General features: G+C 41.4%; 1 protein-coding gene across 1 annotated transcript in view; it reads right to left on the bottom strand.

The window, feature by feature from the left end:
• Positions 1-18,229, bottom strand: part of Sms (spermine synthase) — a 48,404-nt gene that overhangs the window by 17,193 nt on the left and 12,982 nt on the right. Inside the window, exons 2-5 of the mRNA XM_029473657.1 lie at positions 7,363-7,483; positions 4,484-4,577; positions 3,877-3,941; positions 15-102 (exon numbers count right to left, since the gene is read on the bottom strand). Of these exons, the coding sequence (XP_029329517.1) occupies positions 15-102; positions 3,877-3,941; positions 4,484-4,577; positions 7,363-7,483 (368 nt within the window). The remainder of the gene's footprint in view (positions 1-14; positions 103-3,876; positions 3,942-4,483; positions 4,578-7,362; positions 7,484-18,229) is intronic.

Below are 18,229 nucleotides of genomic sequence, written 5' to 3' on the forward strand. Positions count from 1 at the left end.
TCTTCATCATACACCACTTCATCTATGTCATACTCAACCAGGCGCCCATCAGCAGTAGGCCAATATCTGTCAATGGCCCCTCCTCGAACTATGGGTGGTAATCTGGAGAGGAAGAGACAGAAATGAGTCTTTAGGGAGAGCACTGCTTTACAAGAAGGACCTTAGATGGAGAATATACAGAAGGCCATGAGGGACAAGAGAGATGCTCCCACAGAAGACTCAAGTTTGGTTTCTGGCTTTGGTTGCCACTGCTAGTAACTCCAGTTCCAAGGAAATATCTGGATCTCATCGTCCAGTGCCTACACTCACATGCACATACCCACAACTAAAAAGAAGGGAAAAAAGGTACCCATGTGTTTGTTCCAGACACTCTTTAAACTCACAAAACAATCCAAACCTTGGACATTTACAATCAGTCTACAAACTTGCAATGCTTGTACAAAACCATTTCTCTTAAAAGGAAAACAAGAAAGAACTTTCTGAAATGTTTTAAAATTATTTTCCTAATGAAAACTTGAAGGAGAAAATGGGCCCGACAGATATCACACTGTACATATCGATCTCTAAAGCTATACAAAACCACACAGTCATTACTGCAGTTAGAAGTTCCATGATCTAGTGCAGATTCCATCTTGAAGGGTCCTAAAGAGTCCTAATTATGTCCTCCATAGCAGTTATGCTTTTGAATAAAGCTGTAAGCACTGCATTTTCTTTTCCCTGCCCTTTTAAAAACCCCATTTCATTTAAGATATTCTTGTTATTCTTTTCTCTCTGTTTCATTTCGCTCTTAAAAGTTCAGATCAGGCATCTGGCAGTCATATTTCCTGTGGATTTAGCTGAGATCCTCCTGATTTGGGTCAGGTTGGCAAACAGCATCCAGGTAGATATCCTGGTGGGAATACAAGGACACTTGTACCCTGGCTGATGATTAAAGTGGCTGTTACTGACCTACAGTAGTAACTGCTGGAACTATCTCCAAAATGTCCCTTTCACCCTTTGACATAAGTAAGAGGACTGTTCTGTGGTCCTCAGCGACGGAGTACTACATCAACAATTACTAGTGGCAATGGGATGTAGGAGCTTCTTGTATAAAGCACTAATTACTGAAAAAGCGACAAAATGATACACTTCTCATCCCATGCTTTTGTAAATAATCTAGTATTTCTGATAGGATACACATAACAGAACCTACCAGCAGAGGGCACTAAATGACAAGGGGAAAAAAAAAATCCTCCAAAAAAGAGGCTTGGTAAATCTCACCCAAGACAATGAGAACATACTGCACACCCAACAATGAAGAGGTACTATGTATGCATAAGCGTCAATAATGCTGGAACACACAACCTCTGCTCACTTCCCAATCTCCTCTCACCTTCTTCCAATAGTATAGCCACAGTCTGCTAACAAGTGAAGAAAACTTTCTCAGAAACACAGCCACAACATACCACACACTACAGGCACACACACAGTCTGTAAACTGCTCCAGAGCCAACAAATTTCTCACAAACTTTAATCCTAACAACTCCAGGTTTACCCATTTTATACTTTGCAGTGAGTAAATTCATCTTTCAGAATGTTAGGCAGACCAGAGATATTTCTTAAATAACAGCCTGGTTAGGAAAGACCCAGACAGCTGATGAACAAGACTGGGGGATGCCTCTTCCACCCCTAGGTGGGCTGAAGAGAGTAAAGGGAGCTTGGTGACTTTGACCAATCTCACTTAGAATGCTACTTCACGTTAATAATATTATTTTAAAAAGATTACTCTGCAGTTAAAGGTACTTTCAGCCATGCCTGATACCTTAAAGTTTGATCCCTGGAAGCAATGTAAATCTGGAAGCAGAGACTAACTCTGCAAAGTTGTCCCTCTGACCTTCATAGCCACCTACACATACATGCATATACACACACACACACTTAAAAGAGAGTTCCCACAACTGCTGATGATGTCAAGGACATCAGGAGAGGAAAGCCATCCAGGCTGACAGTCCTAACCAGGTATAAACAATGCCTACTCTCAACTATTTCAACACTGCCTGGCTCATTTTAAAGAGCTCTCTTCTCTAGATTTGTAAAGCCTGGCAAAGAAACAGAAGATCGCTAACAAGATGTGGAAGCCATTAGCTTGATAAAAGAGTTCAAGGCAGCAGGAAGTGTGAGTCCTTGCTGCAGAGGGCTACCAAGAGACCCCCTGCAATCCCACAAAACCAACCTACCGTTGCTCAAAATCAACCCTGGCTTGTAAGGAAATCAGGTAGGTCCATTTGTTCTTGGCCTCAAATACACTGTATTGTGAGGACAATTTTCCCCAAACTGAAACTTTACATAAGTTTATCTCCTTTTTCCTTCTCACTTGAAAACATAAAATGAGTCTTCCTATAAATCTCATGGTTTCTTAGTCAAACTTCATATTAAAATACCCATTACTCAAAAGAAAACAGTCATTTCAGATAATATCCCCAAGTTATCTGCTTTCAAATTAACCTCTGACAATGTCATTTCCCAGACAAAAATTATAACAATCCTTATCCTCTGATAATCCTTATCCTCTGACAAGGAGCAGGACAATCGGGGCTGGAAAGATGGCTCAGTGGTTAAGAGCACTGACTGCTTGCTCTACAGAAGGTCCTGAGTTCAAATCCCAGCAACCACATGGTGGCTCACAACCATCCCTACCTAATGAGATCTGATGCCCTCTTCTGGTGTGTCTGAAGACAGCTACAGTGTACTTACATATTTTTAAAAAGGGAGCAGGACAATGACAAAGTGTGTACAACAAGGTAACCCCAGCTTCCCATTCTTTCCATCCTTATCTTATAAAAAGATATATAGACATATATCAAAGTCCATGTTTTGATATAAAAAACTAAAGCTTTTTGACCAGTCTCCCCTAGCAAACTCTTCTAGCAACCAAAGAGGTCTTACTTAATGAAGCCCAGAAATACATATTTTTTTCTAAACATTTGTGTGTTGTATACATGAGTTGGTTTTTGCACGACTTTGTTTTCTACTTCTACCACAAGGGCCCTGGGTATTCAACTCAAACTTGACAGCAAATGTTCTTACTCACTGGACAAGTTCCTCAGCCCCAGAAATACATTCAATTTACTCACAGAAAGAAGCAGCGTTGATAAAAATCAGTGCATTTTAGTGGGGACCAATTCATTTTCCCAGAGTGGGAACTTATTCAATTCAGATGGATGCAGGTAAGGAAAATTGCAAGCAGGAAAAAGAAGTGTTCAGAAAGCAGTGTAAGTGTGGGCATAGCCAAGGACTACTAAACTGAAGCTGCATGGATTTTTAAACACCCTGTGTCCTCAGACCTCAAATGTGGCCAACTTTCAAATGTGGGTTCTTTCCAGTACTCTCAGTCTTCCCATTTCTCTTCCCTACCGACCACCTACAGGAGGCTAAATAATTACCCAGTTATCCTACATCTGCCCTGGAGCTTTCCTATAGGCTGATCAAACAAAGCAGTGTGAGTCATTAAGTGCTTAAACACCCTACTGTTGCCAATAAGGATTTCCCTATTCTGAAATCTGCTGTGAGACAGAGAAAACAGTATTCTATTCTGATCAAGTCATCAGTGATCTGGGGAAATACCCTCCAGGTCTGTCTGTGCCTGATTTTCTGCTTTACATAGCTCCAGTTTTTTGGAATTAGTATCAACTTACTGCCTCATTATAGACAGCCTGCTGCATCAGGTTTGTTTTTATAGGGTTTGTCCTGTTTGGAGGGGGTGAGAAGATGGTTTAGCTCACCATGTACACAGTAGCAAGCACTGACTTTGATCTTTGCCATATCTTCTACAGAAATTAAGACCAACACTGCCAATTTAACAAATATTAAGAGACATTCGTGAGTAGGTGGACTTACCGCTTCACCCGCCCAGTACTGTCTTGACTCAATTCTTTCATTTTTTCTTCTATTTTGTTCAAAAGCTACAATTAAAAGAAAACAGTGGGCTTAGAGTATAAACTGCACAGTACAACCAAATCACAGAGCAGAGGCGTAAGGCTATGCTGACCACAGTGTGATATTAGCCTATACACATGCCCCATCATCATCCCTACTGGGCCTTCCTGCCTTAGCCAAATTCCACACTCCACCCACTACCTCTCCCTCATAGTGTTGCCCAAACCACAGTCTGAATATCGGCAAGAGAATAAATAACTGGAAAGAAAGCAAAAGGATACTGCAGATGCAAAACTGTACATAAAGTGTCAACATTCCCTCTAGTAGGAAGTGAAACTATTTCTTTCATTCAGGAAATTAAAAGGAAAGCTGACAGTCACATTTCCAAACTGACTAAGGATTAATTCTTCTGTCAAACTACTTACATATAGAGAGGCAAGTCTGAATGTTAGTTAACTTAAAAGTGAGCATTCATTATTAAACTAATGAGGCTTTAAGAACCTTAAATCTGGGGAAATAAAATATACAACATTTTGAAAGGGGAAAGTAAAAAAAAAAAAAAACCAACGCTGTCAGTTTCTTGTTTGCCTTGCACATCACTGTCGTAACTCTGAAGGTCCAGCAACACCAATCCATGTGGATAAATTCGCAAATTGGCAAAGCTACAAAACAAAGTAGAGTTCTATTGTTAGAAATTGTTATCAGGACACTTCAAAGTAAAAAGAGGCAGCCCTATCAAGACTAAAACACACAGTTCTTTCTCTTCTTCACTGACAGTTAATTCTCTAGCTTTCTTTTCAATTCCAGGTAGGAGGTAGGAGGTTGGACATGGTCACTTGTAGAAGGGAGACTTAGAGGGGAGTACCAAGCACTAAGTAATACGTACTTCTTAGGCCCTGAACTTGATCTAAATCTATGGCTGATTCATATTATCTAGGTCTATAAACTGCTTTGACCTTGTGCATGTGTATGTGTGGGGAGGCGGCAAGTGTAGGACAAGACTCAGATCGCCTCCCAAGGATGGAAATGAAAAGCACATGACCCCTGCTTTGCTATATGGGTGCTGAGGGTGGACACAGATCCTCACAAACTGTACTACATGGGCTATCTCCTCACCCCCTTGAGCATGTGAGTTTTAGTTTGGGTTTTTAGTTTTCCTGAGGTCTGCCATGGAATGTGGTTGATATGCCCAGGATCACTCCACCAAAAAAAAAAAACAAAAAACAAAAAAAAAACAAAAACAAAACACCACAACACTAATTTTCCTTCTCCCAGAAGGAATGAATTACAAATAGCTTCTTGGCTAGCTAGGGGTGAGACTTTGAACCCACTTACGGGTTTCCAGTGCTAGAATTTTGTCTGCCTTGAACTTCTGGCACTTTTTACAAAGGATCACCAGGTGGTTCTGTCAAGTTTAGTTAACCAGGAGGAGCGGAAGGGCAAACTAGGCTGTCCCACCTAACCTTCAAAGTTCTGAAGAGAGCCTAGCCATCCTGACTGGAAGGTTAAGAATGATGTACAGTTTGAAAGAGCTGTTTAAGTAAGGGGGGAAGAAAATGTGACAGCAGCCATGTGTGTATGTTTAATCTCCAAACCTCCTTTGCACAGGGGTCTCTTTTTTCCATTGGCTCAGGAAGTCCCCTGAAGCTATTATTGATTCCTGAAACACAGTTCTCCCACCCTCCCACACATGCTTTCATTTTTACACATGTGGCTTTTCAGAAGCAACCTCTGAACAATTCTTGTCACTCAAAAGCTCCTTTCTCAATAAAAAAAAAAAAAAGAAAAAAAAGAATTCTAAGTGCTATGTCTACAAGTAGAATTGTGGCTGGAAAGACATAGCAGGGGGAAAGAGCACTATTTGCTCCTCCAGAAGCCCTGGGTTCAATTCTTGACACAGACATGGCAGCTTACAATCATCTATCCTCCACTACAGGCAGATACTACCTCAAATGGGGTAAAGATACACATGTATGTGATGTGCCAAACCAATAGAAATAAAGAACTTTTTCAAATAAAAACGGAGGCAGCTAAAGTCTGGTTGCAGAAGCTCTGAGTGAAGGAGCCATGTTGGATGTTGTTGGATGACAAAAAAATTGACCATAGCAAAAACAGAGTGATGTGACAGGAACAGAGCAGTACAGAGAGAGAATGAGTGGAGGTCTACATGACACAGATTTAGGGACAGCTGAGGGTCCTCTGCTTCTGGAAGCCTCTTAAGAAACTGAAGCAGGGCATAGGAGAGACGTGAAGAAGACTAGTAGTAATCCTGTTGAATTTAGGCCACCCTTAAGGAAGAAGTTATCACTTTAGATACATCTAAGGCAACCTCTAAACACACACACATGAAGTTGGCCACATAGACAGAATACAAGTCTGAGTTTGTCCTATCTTGAGAGACACCCCCATCGCCACCCCCTAGTTAGTTCTCTCTTCTCCTTTCTTGTGTCATGGTTCTATTACCCGTTCCCCACCTCCTTTAGGATCTCTTCCTTTCTTGTGATCCCCTTTCTAGTTTCATGACTGACAAAAATAAATACACACGTGTGTAATTTTAAATAGTTTCCACATAAAGGAAAACACACAGTATCCGTCCTTCTGAGCCTGACTTGTTTTCATCGTGTGTTTTACTTTTTCTAGTAAAAGATAATCACTCCTAACAATGCTCTACCAGCAGCAATGGAACCAGGGGCTTGTTGGAAATGCAATAGAAGAGAGGACTCTGACCCAGACCCATTACAGCAGAAACTCATTTGTGTGTGTGTGTGTGTATGTGTGTGTACGTGTGTACAGACGTATGTACCAGGGGGAGTGGGGCTCCAAAAATCTATTTTAACCAACTCCAGATCATTGCCTGTCAGTGTCACACCGTCTCTGTTGCCAGGGGTCTTGTTTGGTCCTAGCCAGATAGAAGAATCATTGGAGCTTTAAAGAAATACCGATGTCCAGTTGCCTTTTACTCCGGGAGAAATGACTGGGCAAGAGAATTTTGTGAAAGCACTGAATTGTAGCCTCTTCTAAAAGATGTCAGAGGACACCACCAATAACAAAAAGGCAGACATGTACAAAGTCCTGGGTTCAATCCCTGACAGCACATAAATCAGTCAGTCATGTTCCACCATTCCTGTCATCTCAGCACTCAGGAGATCAAGGTCAACCTGGATCTAGTGAGTAAGCTAGGCTAGGCTACATGTACCTTGTCAAAAAAAAAAAAAAAAGAAAAAAGAAAAAAGAAAAAAGGAATACTATAGCCAAGCGGTGGTGGCGCACCCCTTTTATCCCAGCACTTGGGAGGCAGAAGCAGGCGGATTTCTGAGTTCGAGTCGAGCATGGTCTATAGAATACCCAAGGCTACACAACAGAAATAATGTCTCAAAGGAAAAAAATCTTAGATATCATTCCTAGTCCCAGCTGTGTTCCCATCTAAAGCCTGTGAGATCATCTTACCTGCCATTCTTGTTCGTGTAAGTTGCTAAATATCCATGGTCCTGCCAGGTGTGCACTGACTCTGTCATCCCCTGCTCCTGAAAAATGGACTGAAGGCCTTTCAGAATGGCCTCACCATCAGCTGGAAGACAGGAAATAAGGGAAGGTGATTAGGAAACAGACATGCAAAAGCAAAGCTAAGGCCTGAGGTGTAGAGCTTAATAGTACAACACTTGCCTCTAAATGGTTTGGACCCTGGGTTCTACCCCTAGTAACCATAAAGCATTAAAGTTAAAAAATAAAAAAGCTAATGTGGCACAATTTGATGACTGAAATGTATAAAAACATCTAAATATCCTCCATCCTGTATGGAAAAGCTAAAAGAATACCTGACTACCCAATAAGAACACAAGAACTGACCACAAATAGGTATGGCAAAGATACAGAACAATAACCATTCAACAAAACCAGAAATGTCAAACGGTTAAGATTCCATTTTAGTTTAAACAAATTAGAGAACAGAGTCCTAGCAAGGGGATGTATACAGATTATTGATGAGTCTCAGTAATAACTTGGGAATTTTCATTTTATTGTTTAAATATTTACAAAAGGAAACTGATATGTAAATGAAAAATAAAAATTAAAAATTACACTGAGTGACATACTTGAAAACAGCAAAAACTGAACCACAGGAAGAACTACTGGGTTGTATTTCCTCCTCTCCTCTCCATCCTGCCCCAACTCACAACTTGGCCCTCAAAGTAAAGCTTAAAGTCATAGTTAGCTGGTCACGTATGGTGGCTCTGGAGGCTAATACAGGATGCTCTGCCAAAAGATCATGCCAGCCTGGGCTACACTGTAAGTTCCAGGCCAGCCTTGGCTACAGAGCAAAGCCCTGTCTCAATGGAACAAATCAGCATTCATTATCCTCCAACAGGCTCAGGCAAAGTAAGAATCTTCAAGAACATGGCAATTACTTAAAGAGCAAAATTCAGTTTATCCTTCTGCAATAAGCCATTTTCTTTTATAAACCTTCAAAACAAAAAACATCTGGTCTAGCCAAGGAATACTGCATAATGACATAGTGGCTTCCATACTTAAGGTAGCTTCTGCTATTCTGGGTTGTTTTTTCCTTCCTGCTCTGTCACCTGGGGCTGGTAAGATGGCTCAGCGGTTAAGAATGCCGACTGCTCTTCCTAAGGTCCTGAGTTGGTCCAGAGTTCAAATCCCAGCAACCACATGGTGGCTCACAACCATCCGCAACGAGATCTGGCGCCCTCTTCTGGAGTGTCTGAACACAGCTACAGTGTACTTACATATAATAAATAAATAAATCTTAAAAAAAAAAAGAAGAACCAATACTGCAGACTGGCTCCTCAGGAAGGAACAAAAGAAAAAAAGAAAGGAAATAGGCCTTTCCTGGAAAAGTCTTTGCAGATATAATTCAATTACATATCACCAGGGAAGAGCATCTAGACTAACTGGGCCTTATGACACTGGGAGAAAGAAGGGCTAAGTAGCCTGAAAGCCAAACTGTAAAAACTGATGTCACCTCAAAGATAAAGCTTCACAACAGAGAGAAAGGAAAGGCACAGGTTCCACCCCATCCACCCATCCCAACAAAGCAGCTTGGAATATAAGCAGCAGCTCACCAAATCAATGAATTCTCTTCCCAGCAAAACCATGCCCATTGGCAATCCCATTTGACAAGAAATAATCCAGCTTGCTTTGCTCTTCTGGTTTTCCGAGACTACAACAGAAGGCCTGAATTGCATCTCCAGAACTACGGCATTTAAGACAACCAACCTACCTAAAAAGTACTTCTGGGGGCTACAGAAATGGATCAGTGGTTAAAAGCACTGCCTGCTCTTCTAGGACCGGAGTTCAATTCCCAGTACCCACATGGTGGCTCACAACCATCTGTAACTCCAGCTCCAGGTGGGAACTGATACCCTCTTCTGGCCTCTGCAGGCACTGCATGCACCATGATGCAGTTATGCAGGCAAAGCACCCACATACAGTAAAAGTAAATAAAAAGGAAAAAGAAGTATTTTATTTGTAAACTTGGTCACATGAACTAAAGCTGTCAAATTCGGTTTGTATTTGGCACTGTAGCCTCATGGAAGGAAGTCCACTGTGCAGGTGACAGAGCAGGAAGGAAAAAACCACCCAGAATAGCAGAAGCTACCTCAAGTATGGAAGCCACTATGTCATTATGCAGTCTTCCTTGGCTAGACGAGATGTTTTGTGTTTTGAAGGTTTATAAAAGAAATAATCATTCCTGGTAAACGGCCTTAAAGTTGTGTTCTTGCTGGCATGCTATAAAAGAACACAAATGAAGGGCGGAAATCCAGCATTATCTTGAATGTGATGGGCCAGGAACCTGGCCTGGGGAGCACGTATAAACTCAGTTACCTAGGCCAAGGAAATGGGATGCCTTAGATCTAACACAATATTCTAGATTGCCGGCCAAGCCCAGCATGGTGGCCATCCCTTTTTCTCAATGGCATAATTAGCAGAAAGGCACCATATGGACTAAAAGCAGCCCTCTGGCCAGTTTCAAGATAAATGCCAAAGGGTAAAAAAGGAATCCAATTTGAAATGTTACTAGTGTCTACACTATGGGCATACCCTTCTAATTCAGTAAAACCAGACAGATCAGAATCAATTTCTGACAGGCCAATTCTTTACTTGTTCACGGGTCCAGTGTTTCTGTGGCTCCTGATTCCTGTGAGTGTGCCTGTCTGTAGGGGGCTATTGGGATAATTCCATTTGCTTTACTGCCCACTTCACACTCAGTTTCTTCCTGATCTGGGGCCTCTCATGTTATCCATGGCCCGAAAGACTCCAGTGGGTGGAGGGTGGCTAAATGAGCCCTCTGGTATTTCTTTATAAAAAACAAACAGGATTTAAGGGGAAAACTAAAAGCCAGAGCTCTAAGCTCCAGTTCACTTAAAGTTGTGTGAACTTAAAGTTGTGTGGCTTACTTGTCGTCATTTCAGGCGCTTAATAGATGCTGTGCAGATATGTTTAGATAGAATTTGGCTAAATTCACAATTCTCATTACTCTATCTTTGCATAGTTTCTAAGCCATCTAGATAAGTAGTGTTCAATCCTAAATGTACATTATAATCACCTGGAGAGTTATTAAAATTTCCAATGCCATCTGTTTGTGGCCCTGAGTTCTAACCCTAGTACTAAGAAATAACGAACCTCCACCCTGCATTTTACATACTAGATACACTCAAGTTCAAAAAGTTATAGAATATACTCAGGATGTGGATTTGATTAAAATGAACAACAATATGAACTAACCAGTACCCCCAGAGTTCCCAGGGACTAAACCACCAACCAAAGAGTACACATGGAGGGACCCATGGCTCCAGCTGCATATGTAGCAGAGGATGACCTTGTGGGGTATCAATGAAAGGAGAGGCCCTTGGGATCCTGTGAAGGCTTGATGCTCCAGTATAGGGGAATGCCAGGACAGGGAAGCAGGAGTATGTGAGTTAGTGAGCAGGGGGAAGAGGGTGGAATAGGGGAATCTTCAGAGGGGAAACGAGGAAAGGGGATAACATTTGAAATGTAATAAAAAAATAAAATAAAAGCCGGGCATGATGACTCACACCTTTAATCCCAGCACTCTGGAGGCAGAAGCAGGCAGATTTCTGAGTTCAATGCCAGCCTGGTCTACAAAGTGAATTCCAGGACAGCCAGGGCTACACAAAGAAACCCTGTCTCGAAAAAGCAAATAAAGTTCACAATAAAAGCACAAGAAAGAGGAGCAACCCTTTTGAGAACTACTAGGTACTCTATATACATGGTTAAATAAAAGTGAAATGGAAGTGTACCCAAATTTAACAAAACAAAAAGGAAAAAATATTAAGAAGATCTAAGAGCTAAGAGATAAATGTACTTTTTGTTTGTTTTGAATCAGGGTTTCTGACAGTCCTGACTGTCCTGGAACTTATGCTATAGACCACCAGCTGGTGACTGAACTCATCTTTCTGCCTCTGCCTCCCAAATGCTGGGATTAAGAGTATATGCTACCAACAAGCTTAAAACTTTCTCTTTTTTTGTTTGTTTGTTTTTGTTTTTCAAGACAGGGTTTCTCTGTGTGGCCCTAGCAATTCTGGATACAGCTCTGTAGAACCAAGCTGGCCTCGAACTCACAAAGATGAAGATCCACTTGTCTGCCTCCATGTTACAATGTGGCATAGAGATTCTAGCATTTTATGAGAAATTCCACTAAATATGTTATAGGTCTGCAGAGTGCTAGGATTAAAAGCATACACCATCACCACCTGACTGATAAATGTACTTTGAAGTAGACAAAGTAATCCAACATAGACCAGTAAACTGCTACTTGGCAGTTCATAGAAAACGCATTACTGGGACTGGATTAAGAGGTGCTGCTCTTACAGAAGACCCAGGTTCAACTCCCAGCTCTGACATAACCATTTGTATGTAACCCCAATTCCAGGGGATCTGATAGCCTCTTCTAGCCTATATGTACCCTGAATGTACATGTGCAGGCAAACAGTTATACACATAAAAGCAACTTAAAAATAAAATGTCAGCCGGGCGTGGTGGCACACGCCTTTTAATCCCAGCACTCGGGAGGCAGAGGCAGGCGGATTTCTGAGTTTAAGGCCAGCCTGGTCTACAAAGTGAGTTCCTGGACAGCCAGGGCTACACAGAGAAACCATGTCTCGAGAAAAACAAAATAAATAAATAAATAAAATAAAATGTTAACAAAAAAGAAAAAGAAAAGAAAACTCATTACAATGGCTGGGCAAGAAAGTTGGGATATTATACATATATATATAACCCCCGAATCATGACTAAGAAGCTTTCAAAGGCTCCAAAACAGTGACCATTTTCAGGGTCCTTTGTCTAATGAACAATGCAATGCCCCATTTCCAAGCTGCTACCTGCTTTCCTTACTTGACAATAACTTACAATGAATCACATGGTCCACATATAATACCACTACCAAAAGAAGAAGAAGAAGAAGCAGAAGAAGAAGGAGGAGGAGGAAGAGGAGGAGGAGGAGGAGGAGGAATGGAGGGAGGGAGGGAGGGAGGGAGGGAAGGAGGGAGGCAGAGGAAGGAAGGAAGGAGAAGGGCACAATAGAAATGGAGGAAAGAAAAGGAATCGAGAGGCCTAAATGCCTATATGTCAGGCTGGGGAACGAGCTCAGTTATATAGTTGCCTGCTATATAAGAATGGGTACAATCCCCAGAACCCATATTTAAAAATAAAATTTGGGCACAGAGGGACACACTTATAATCCCAGTTCTGGAAAGCTAAAGGCTGAACTAGCCAGATACCTGGGGCTCACTAGCCAACTAGCCTAACACGAATCAGTGAGAGATTCTGCTTCAAAAAGAAGGGGAGACAGAACTGAGGAATGACATAAAAGGGTAACCACTGGCTCTCACACACACATGTATGTACACAAGTATACACTCTTCGGAGGTGAGGAGGGGCTGTCATCTCTCCGTGCCTACCAGGGATCCATTTACAGGACTCTCTTTGAGAACCTCCTCCTCTGACCCTCGCTCCAGATGGCTGAAGGCCAAACCTATCTACGCTACTGAACTCCTCCTCCTGGGCAACTCTTCACACAGTTCCAATCTGAAATCACAATCAGGCTCATGACGTCTCTTCTCTTACATAGGATGAGGCTCTTAGAATTCAAATTCCTCCAAAATGGGACAGTTTTTGAGCACTGACAAGATGGCACTGACAAGCAAATGTTTCAGCATTTGACCTTAGGTGACAGGACAAACATTAAGTGTACTCAAAATATTTTGTAAAATTATACTACTAAATTCAGGCTGTATACAAACTATATGTTAAACACAAATAAGTAAATAGCTATAGGATCATATATAAATGCTGTATTTAAAGTTGTAATCCATTAGCAAATATGTAAATTAAAATAAAGAATATTTCCTGTATAATCTGAAACACTTCCTAATCCTAACCTTTTCCTACAAACTACAGAGCCTCTGCCCCAGGCAAACTCCCAGGCTGGGAAAGCTCTCATTTAAAGACCTAACTTCCTCAACCATAAGAAAAGTCAGCTGCTTGTGCTGCCGTGGGGTAAGCAACAGGTTAGCTGGAGACCTTTGAAGCCTAAAGCGACATGCAGACGAAAAGCTTAAGATGATGACAGGAAACATTACACTCCTAGTTCTTTTTTACCTTTTAGGGCTAAAATGCTTCTTATCTAAAACTTGAGTATATTAGAATTTGACACTTCTAACACTCGGTGGAGAGGAACTTATTCCCCACTTGGGACTTGATGTATGGCTTTAAACTTTTCAAATTCAAAGAGTACTCTTCTAGGAAAACTATGACCATGGACACACTGAATGACATGAGAAATTTCTAAAGGTGTAAAACCCCAACTGTGTCTTGTGAACAAATCCCATTTTTCATGCAGACTCCACAGGCAACTCAGCCAACCATCCTATGAGGCAGTCTTAAAAGTCTCCTCTGTAAGAGGAAGGAATTGAGCCATGGTTTTCCCACAGCATCTGGCTTCTGAAATGGGGGTGGGGGGAGTGAGGTGGTGACTTTCTATTCTGGTCAAGCATATTTTTTAATTATGAAGCCTGGGGATTCCACACGACATCACTAATGAATACCCCACCAAAACTGCTCTCCAAAAGGAGGGCTCAAACCATTTAAGCTCCATGAGATGGAACTGACCTAGAGTTCTCTGGGAAACCAGCAAGGGTCTTGCTTGCACATGCTCTCGGTCTGTGTGTGTGTGTGTGTGTGTGTGTGTCTCAGCTGCATGACAATTAATCACCCCAAACAGGAGCAGATATGATGCAACGTGACTCATATTAGTCAAAAAGCAAAAATGACTCCAAGTTATAAGTAGATAATAAGCAAGTCTGCTATGTCCATACTGTGGGCTGTTACTCAGCCATAAGTGAAACCAAGTACAGATACATACTACATTCATCACGGATGGATCTCAAAAATATACTAAAACAATTCTATTTATACAGTGTGGTCATATAAGTTCACTCAAAAAACCAGAAAAGTATATTAGCAACTACCAGAGCCTGGGAGGAATGAATGGTAAGTAAAGGAGGAACTGAGGTGATGACTAAGGAGTAACTGGTTTCTCTCTGAGGCAATGGAAATGTTCTAAAACTGATCATGGTGATGGTCATAGAACTCTGTGAATATTATATTAAAAACTATCATATAGCCAGAGAGCCATATATCAAGTTACAACTGGAGATTTAATGGGAGCAAAGAAACCTGACCCCAGCAATTCCAACAGGCTAAGCTTGGCCTACAAGGCCTTATTGTTCAAATAATCTAGGGTAACTGCAGGCTTACGTCAATGGCTCTTCCTAGCCTTAAAGGGGCATGGATAGGTTAGGTAGACAGATACTCCTTAGTGATTACCATGCCTTAGCAGAATCAAGCAAGAATCTTACCTAAAGGAAAAAAGACAGGACACGAAATAAAAAACAGTGGTGCTAGGCTTTCATCTTGTTTTTAGTTATGTTGTGGGCCCATGTGAAGACTAAATACCATTAAGAATACACAGTTTCTATACTGGAAAGATAGCTAAGTGGTTAAAGTCATTTGCTGATTCTCTTCCTGGAGACCTGGATTTAGTTCCCAGCACACACATCAAGCAGCTTACCTATATAATTCTAGCTCCAAGGGATTCCTGTGTCTCCTTCTGGCCTCCTTGGACACCCAAACACGCAGCCATACATACATATGCAGGAATTTTAAAAATTAAAACCTTTTAAAAATACACTTCGTGGTTATCTGTTACAATCTGATTCATAACTTAAGAGGTCTGTCTGTCATAATAAACCCAAAGAAATGAGCTCAGCCTTCCTATTTCTGTTTATTCAGAGGTAACCAAGGCAAGACCTACAAAGTCCCTATAACACAAATCCCTATTAGGCTCAGGCACAGCTACAAGACAGACACCAGGTAAAGAACCTGCCTACAGGGTAGGTAATGTTCTGTCCTAGCCCTTCTCTTCATCCAACAATAAATGGCAGTCTGCCAAGTTCTAGGGACAGTGTGAGGGGACCACAGGGCTGTTCCTCTGCAACTGTCAACACTCCTGCAGCCACAGTCTTAGGCTACTGTTTAATCAGAGGAGATGTAGGACTATAACATGCAAACCAGGACAATGAGATCAGCAATTTTAGGTCAGGCTTACTTCAGATCATGTTTTCTTATGTTCATAAAGAAGAACACAACCAAGAAAAATAAACTTCAGAAAGAAAAAAGGAAGAAAAAAAAAAAAGACCAACTGAAGTTAGATTAATAGCCATACAACACCAACACAGAAATAACACCCAGACTTCTTTCAAGCAAGCACACATTAAGGAAGGCCAGATGGAAATGTTTAAGTACCAGTCACAAAGACCATTTCTTAAAATCCACAGCATATCAGTTATTACTTAACAGAAATGTGCTACTGCTAATTTCCCTGCCCTGCTGTCTCATTCCCATTTCAACAGAAAACAGTTTAAGGGACATTTCCCAGGACACATGAGGCCAGCTCCTGTTACCTTCCCATAATATACCTACCCTAGAAGGTAAGAAATATGATTTGGCATACAATTCTAAGGCCTCTTTGGGTTGGAAACAAAATGCTAATCAAAATTTATACCACCACTCTCCTGGTAACGCCATTTTCTTCTTAAAACTGGGAGTCTAAAAAAGGAGACAAGCCCAGGTCTCAATTCACTCTCACACCCTATGCTCATCTGGAGAGCAAACCTCACTCTTCCTTCTAATCTAACCTATGGGAGAATTTACCCAAGAAAGAGAAATAAAGCACGGCAGCCTGGTTAAGATGGCTTAGTGAGTAAAGGTGCTTACTGCCAAGGCAGATGGGCCTGGGTTTGATAGCCAGGCCCCACATGTTGGAGGAGAACTAACTCCTGCAGGTTGTCCTCTGACCTCTGCATTAGCACACTATGGCTCAGACACTGTGTGCCAGTCCCATGAAACTGGAGCCACAGCACCAGTATGCATGAACATCATACCACACACACATGTTTAACAATGTAAAAATTATTTTTTATTTTAAATAAAATTGAGATTATAATTATGCCATTTCCCTCTTCCCCTTCCTTTCCCTAAGCCCCCACCCATGAACTCCCCCATCTTGTCCATGGCTCTCTTGTAAATTTGTGGCATCTTTCCTTATTTATTGTTATGTCATACAGACACAAACACACACTCCTAAATAAATACAACCTGCTCAATCTGTAAGATGTTATTTGTATGTATGCTTTCAGGTCTGACCATTTGGTACTGGATAACCAATTGGGGTGCTCTTCCCTGGAGTAAACTATTTCCCTGCTCTCGGGATTCCTTAGTTGTGCATAGTTCCTTGACTAGCGTTAAAGCCTCTGAGCTTTTATTTCCCATCCATATTAGCACATCTATGGTGTCATTTTTCAAAGTGTTTTAATTTTTAAAAAGCATGGAAGTGGTGGAGAGATAAGAGGCTTTAGTTCCCAGCAAGCTATAACTTCAGTTCCAGAGTGTGGAGAGCTCTTGGGGCCACTTCTAGAAATTTAGCAGGAATTTGACGTTGGGCTAGGACAGGGAAATAGGCTCAGGTAAGAATCTGACTTTAAACTAGTACAAGGAAGTAGACTCAAGATCTTGATCATCTTGATCCTTGAATACCACGGGACTTTGTTTATTGCATTGTTTGTTCCATGACCTAAAACTGACCTTATTCTTTGCATGTACTTAGAATAATGGTATAAAAGCAAACTGGGAAAAAAATAAACTTGCTTCTGCTTCAGAACTGGCTTGGGTCATGCTACAGTGTTGTCTAATCATCTTTTTTTCTTTTTAATTCTCACTCCCTCCCTGGAGAACCTGTTGACTGACTGACTGTCAGCAGATGATCAAATGCCCTCACCTAGCCTCTGAGAATCTGAGAGCACTCAGACATGCATTGCACAGATATAAAATGCATGCAAAACAACCATATGCATAAAAAATAAGTGAACTTTAAAAAAAAAAACATACGAATGGAGATTTTGGTAAAACCTGCCACTCATTTTGTGGTAAGATAAATACCATTAGTTGGTATGAATTTTTAGAGCAGTGATTTTTAACCTTCTTGATGATGTAACCCTTTAATGCAGTTCCTCATGCTGTGGTGACCCTCCTCCCAACTATAAAATTTTGCTGCAACTTTATAACTATAATTTTGCTAATGTCATAAATCATGTTAATACCTGATATGCAGGATATCTAATATGCAACCCCTGTGAAGGTTTGTTGGATCCCCTCCCCCCCCCAAGGAGGGGTCATGACCCACATGCTAGAACCACTGGCTTAGGGGTAAAAGGTGGCTTGCTGCCAAGCTTGATAATTTGAGTTGTTCTCAGAATCCACAAGGTAAAAGAAGACAATAGATGCCCTGGAGAGCTCATCTGACCTTGATATACATGCTACACATGCCAAGCTACACATGGCATGTGCTGCCCCCAATACATAAAAATAAATGCAGTGTGCTTTAGAGCCCACCTGCTTATGACTGAATCCTGGATCTACCACTACCTGTTTTACCTCATGAAAGCTATTAACCTCTGCGTGCCTTGCTGATCAGCCTCTACTTCATTGCTGGATTTGCTGGCAGTGGTAAAAAGAGATATGCCTTGCTCCCCTTAAAGGAAGTGATTCACTCTTTGCTGTTGTATAGTCTTTGTAGATGCCCTTTAATGAGTTGAGGAAGTTAGCTTAAATTCTCTATCCTTGCCGGGCGTGGTGGCGCACGCCTTTAATCCCAGCACTCGGGAGGCAGAGGCAGGCGGATTTCTGAGTTCGAGGCCAGCCTGGTCTACAAAGTGAG

This window comes from Mus caroli, chromosome X (genome assembly GCF_900094665.2).
Source record: "Mus caroli chromosome X, CAROLI_EIJ_v1.1, whole genome shotgun sequence".
Taxonomy (NCBI): Eukaryota; Metazoa; Chordata; class Mammalia; order Rodentia; family Muridae; genus Mus; species Mus caroli.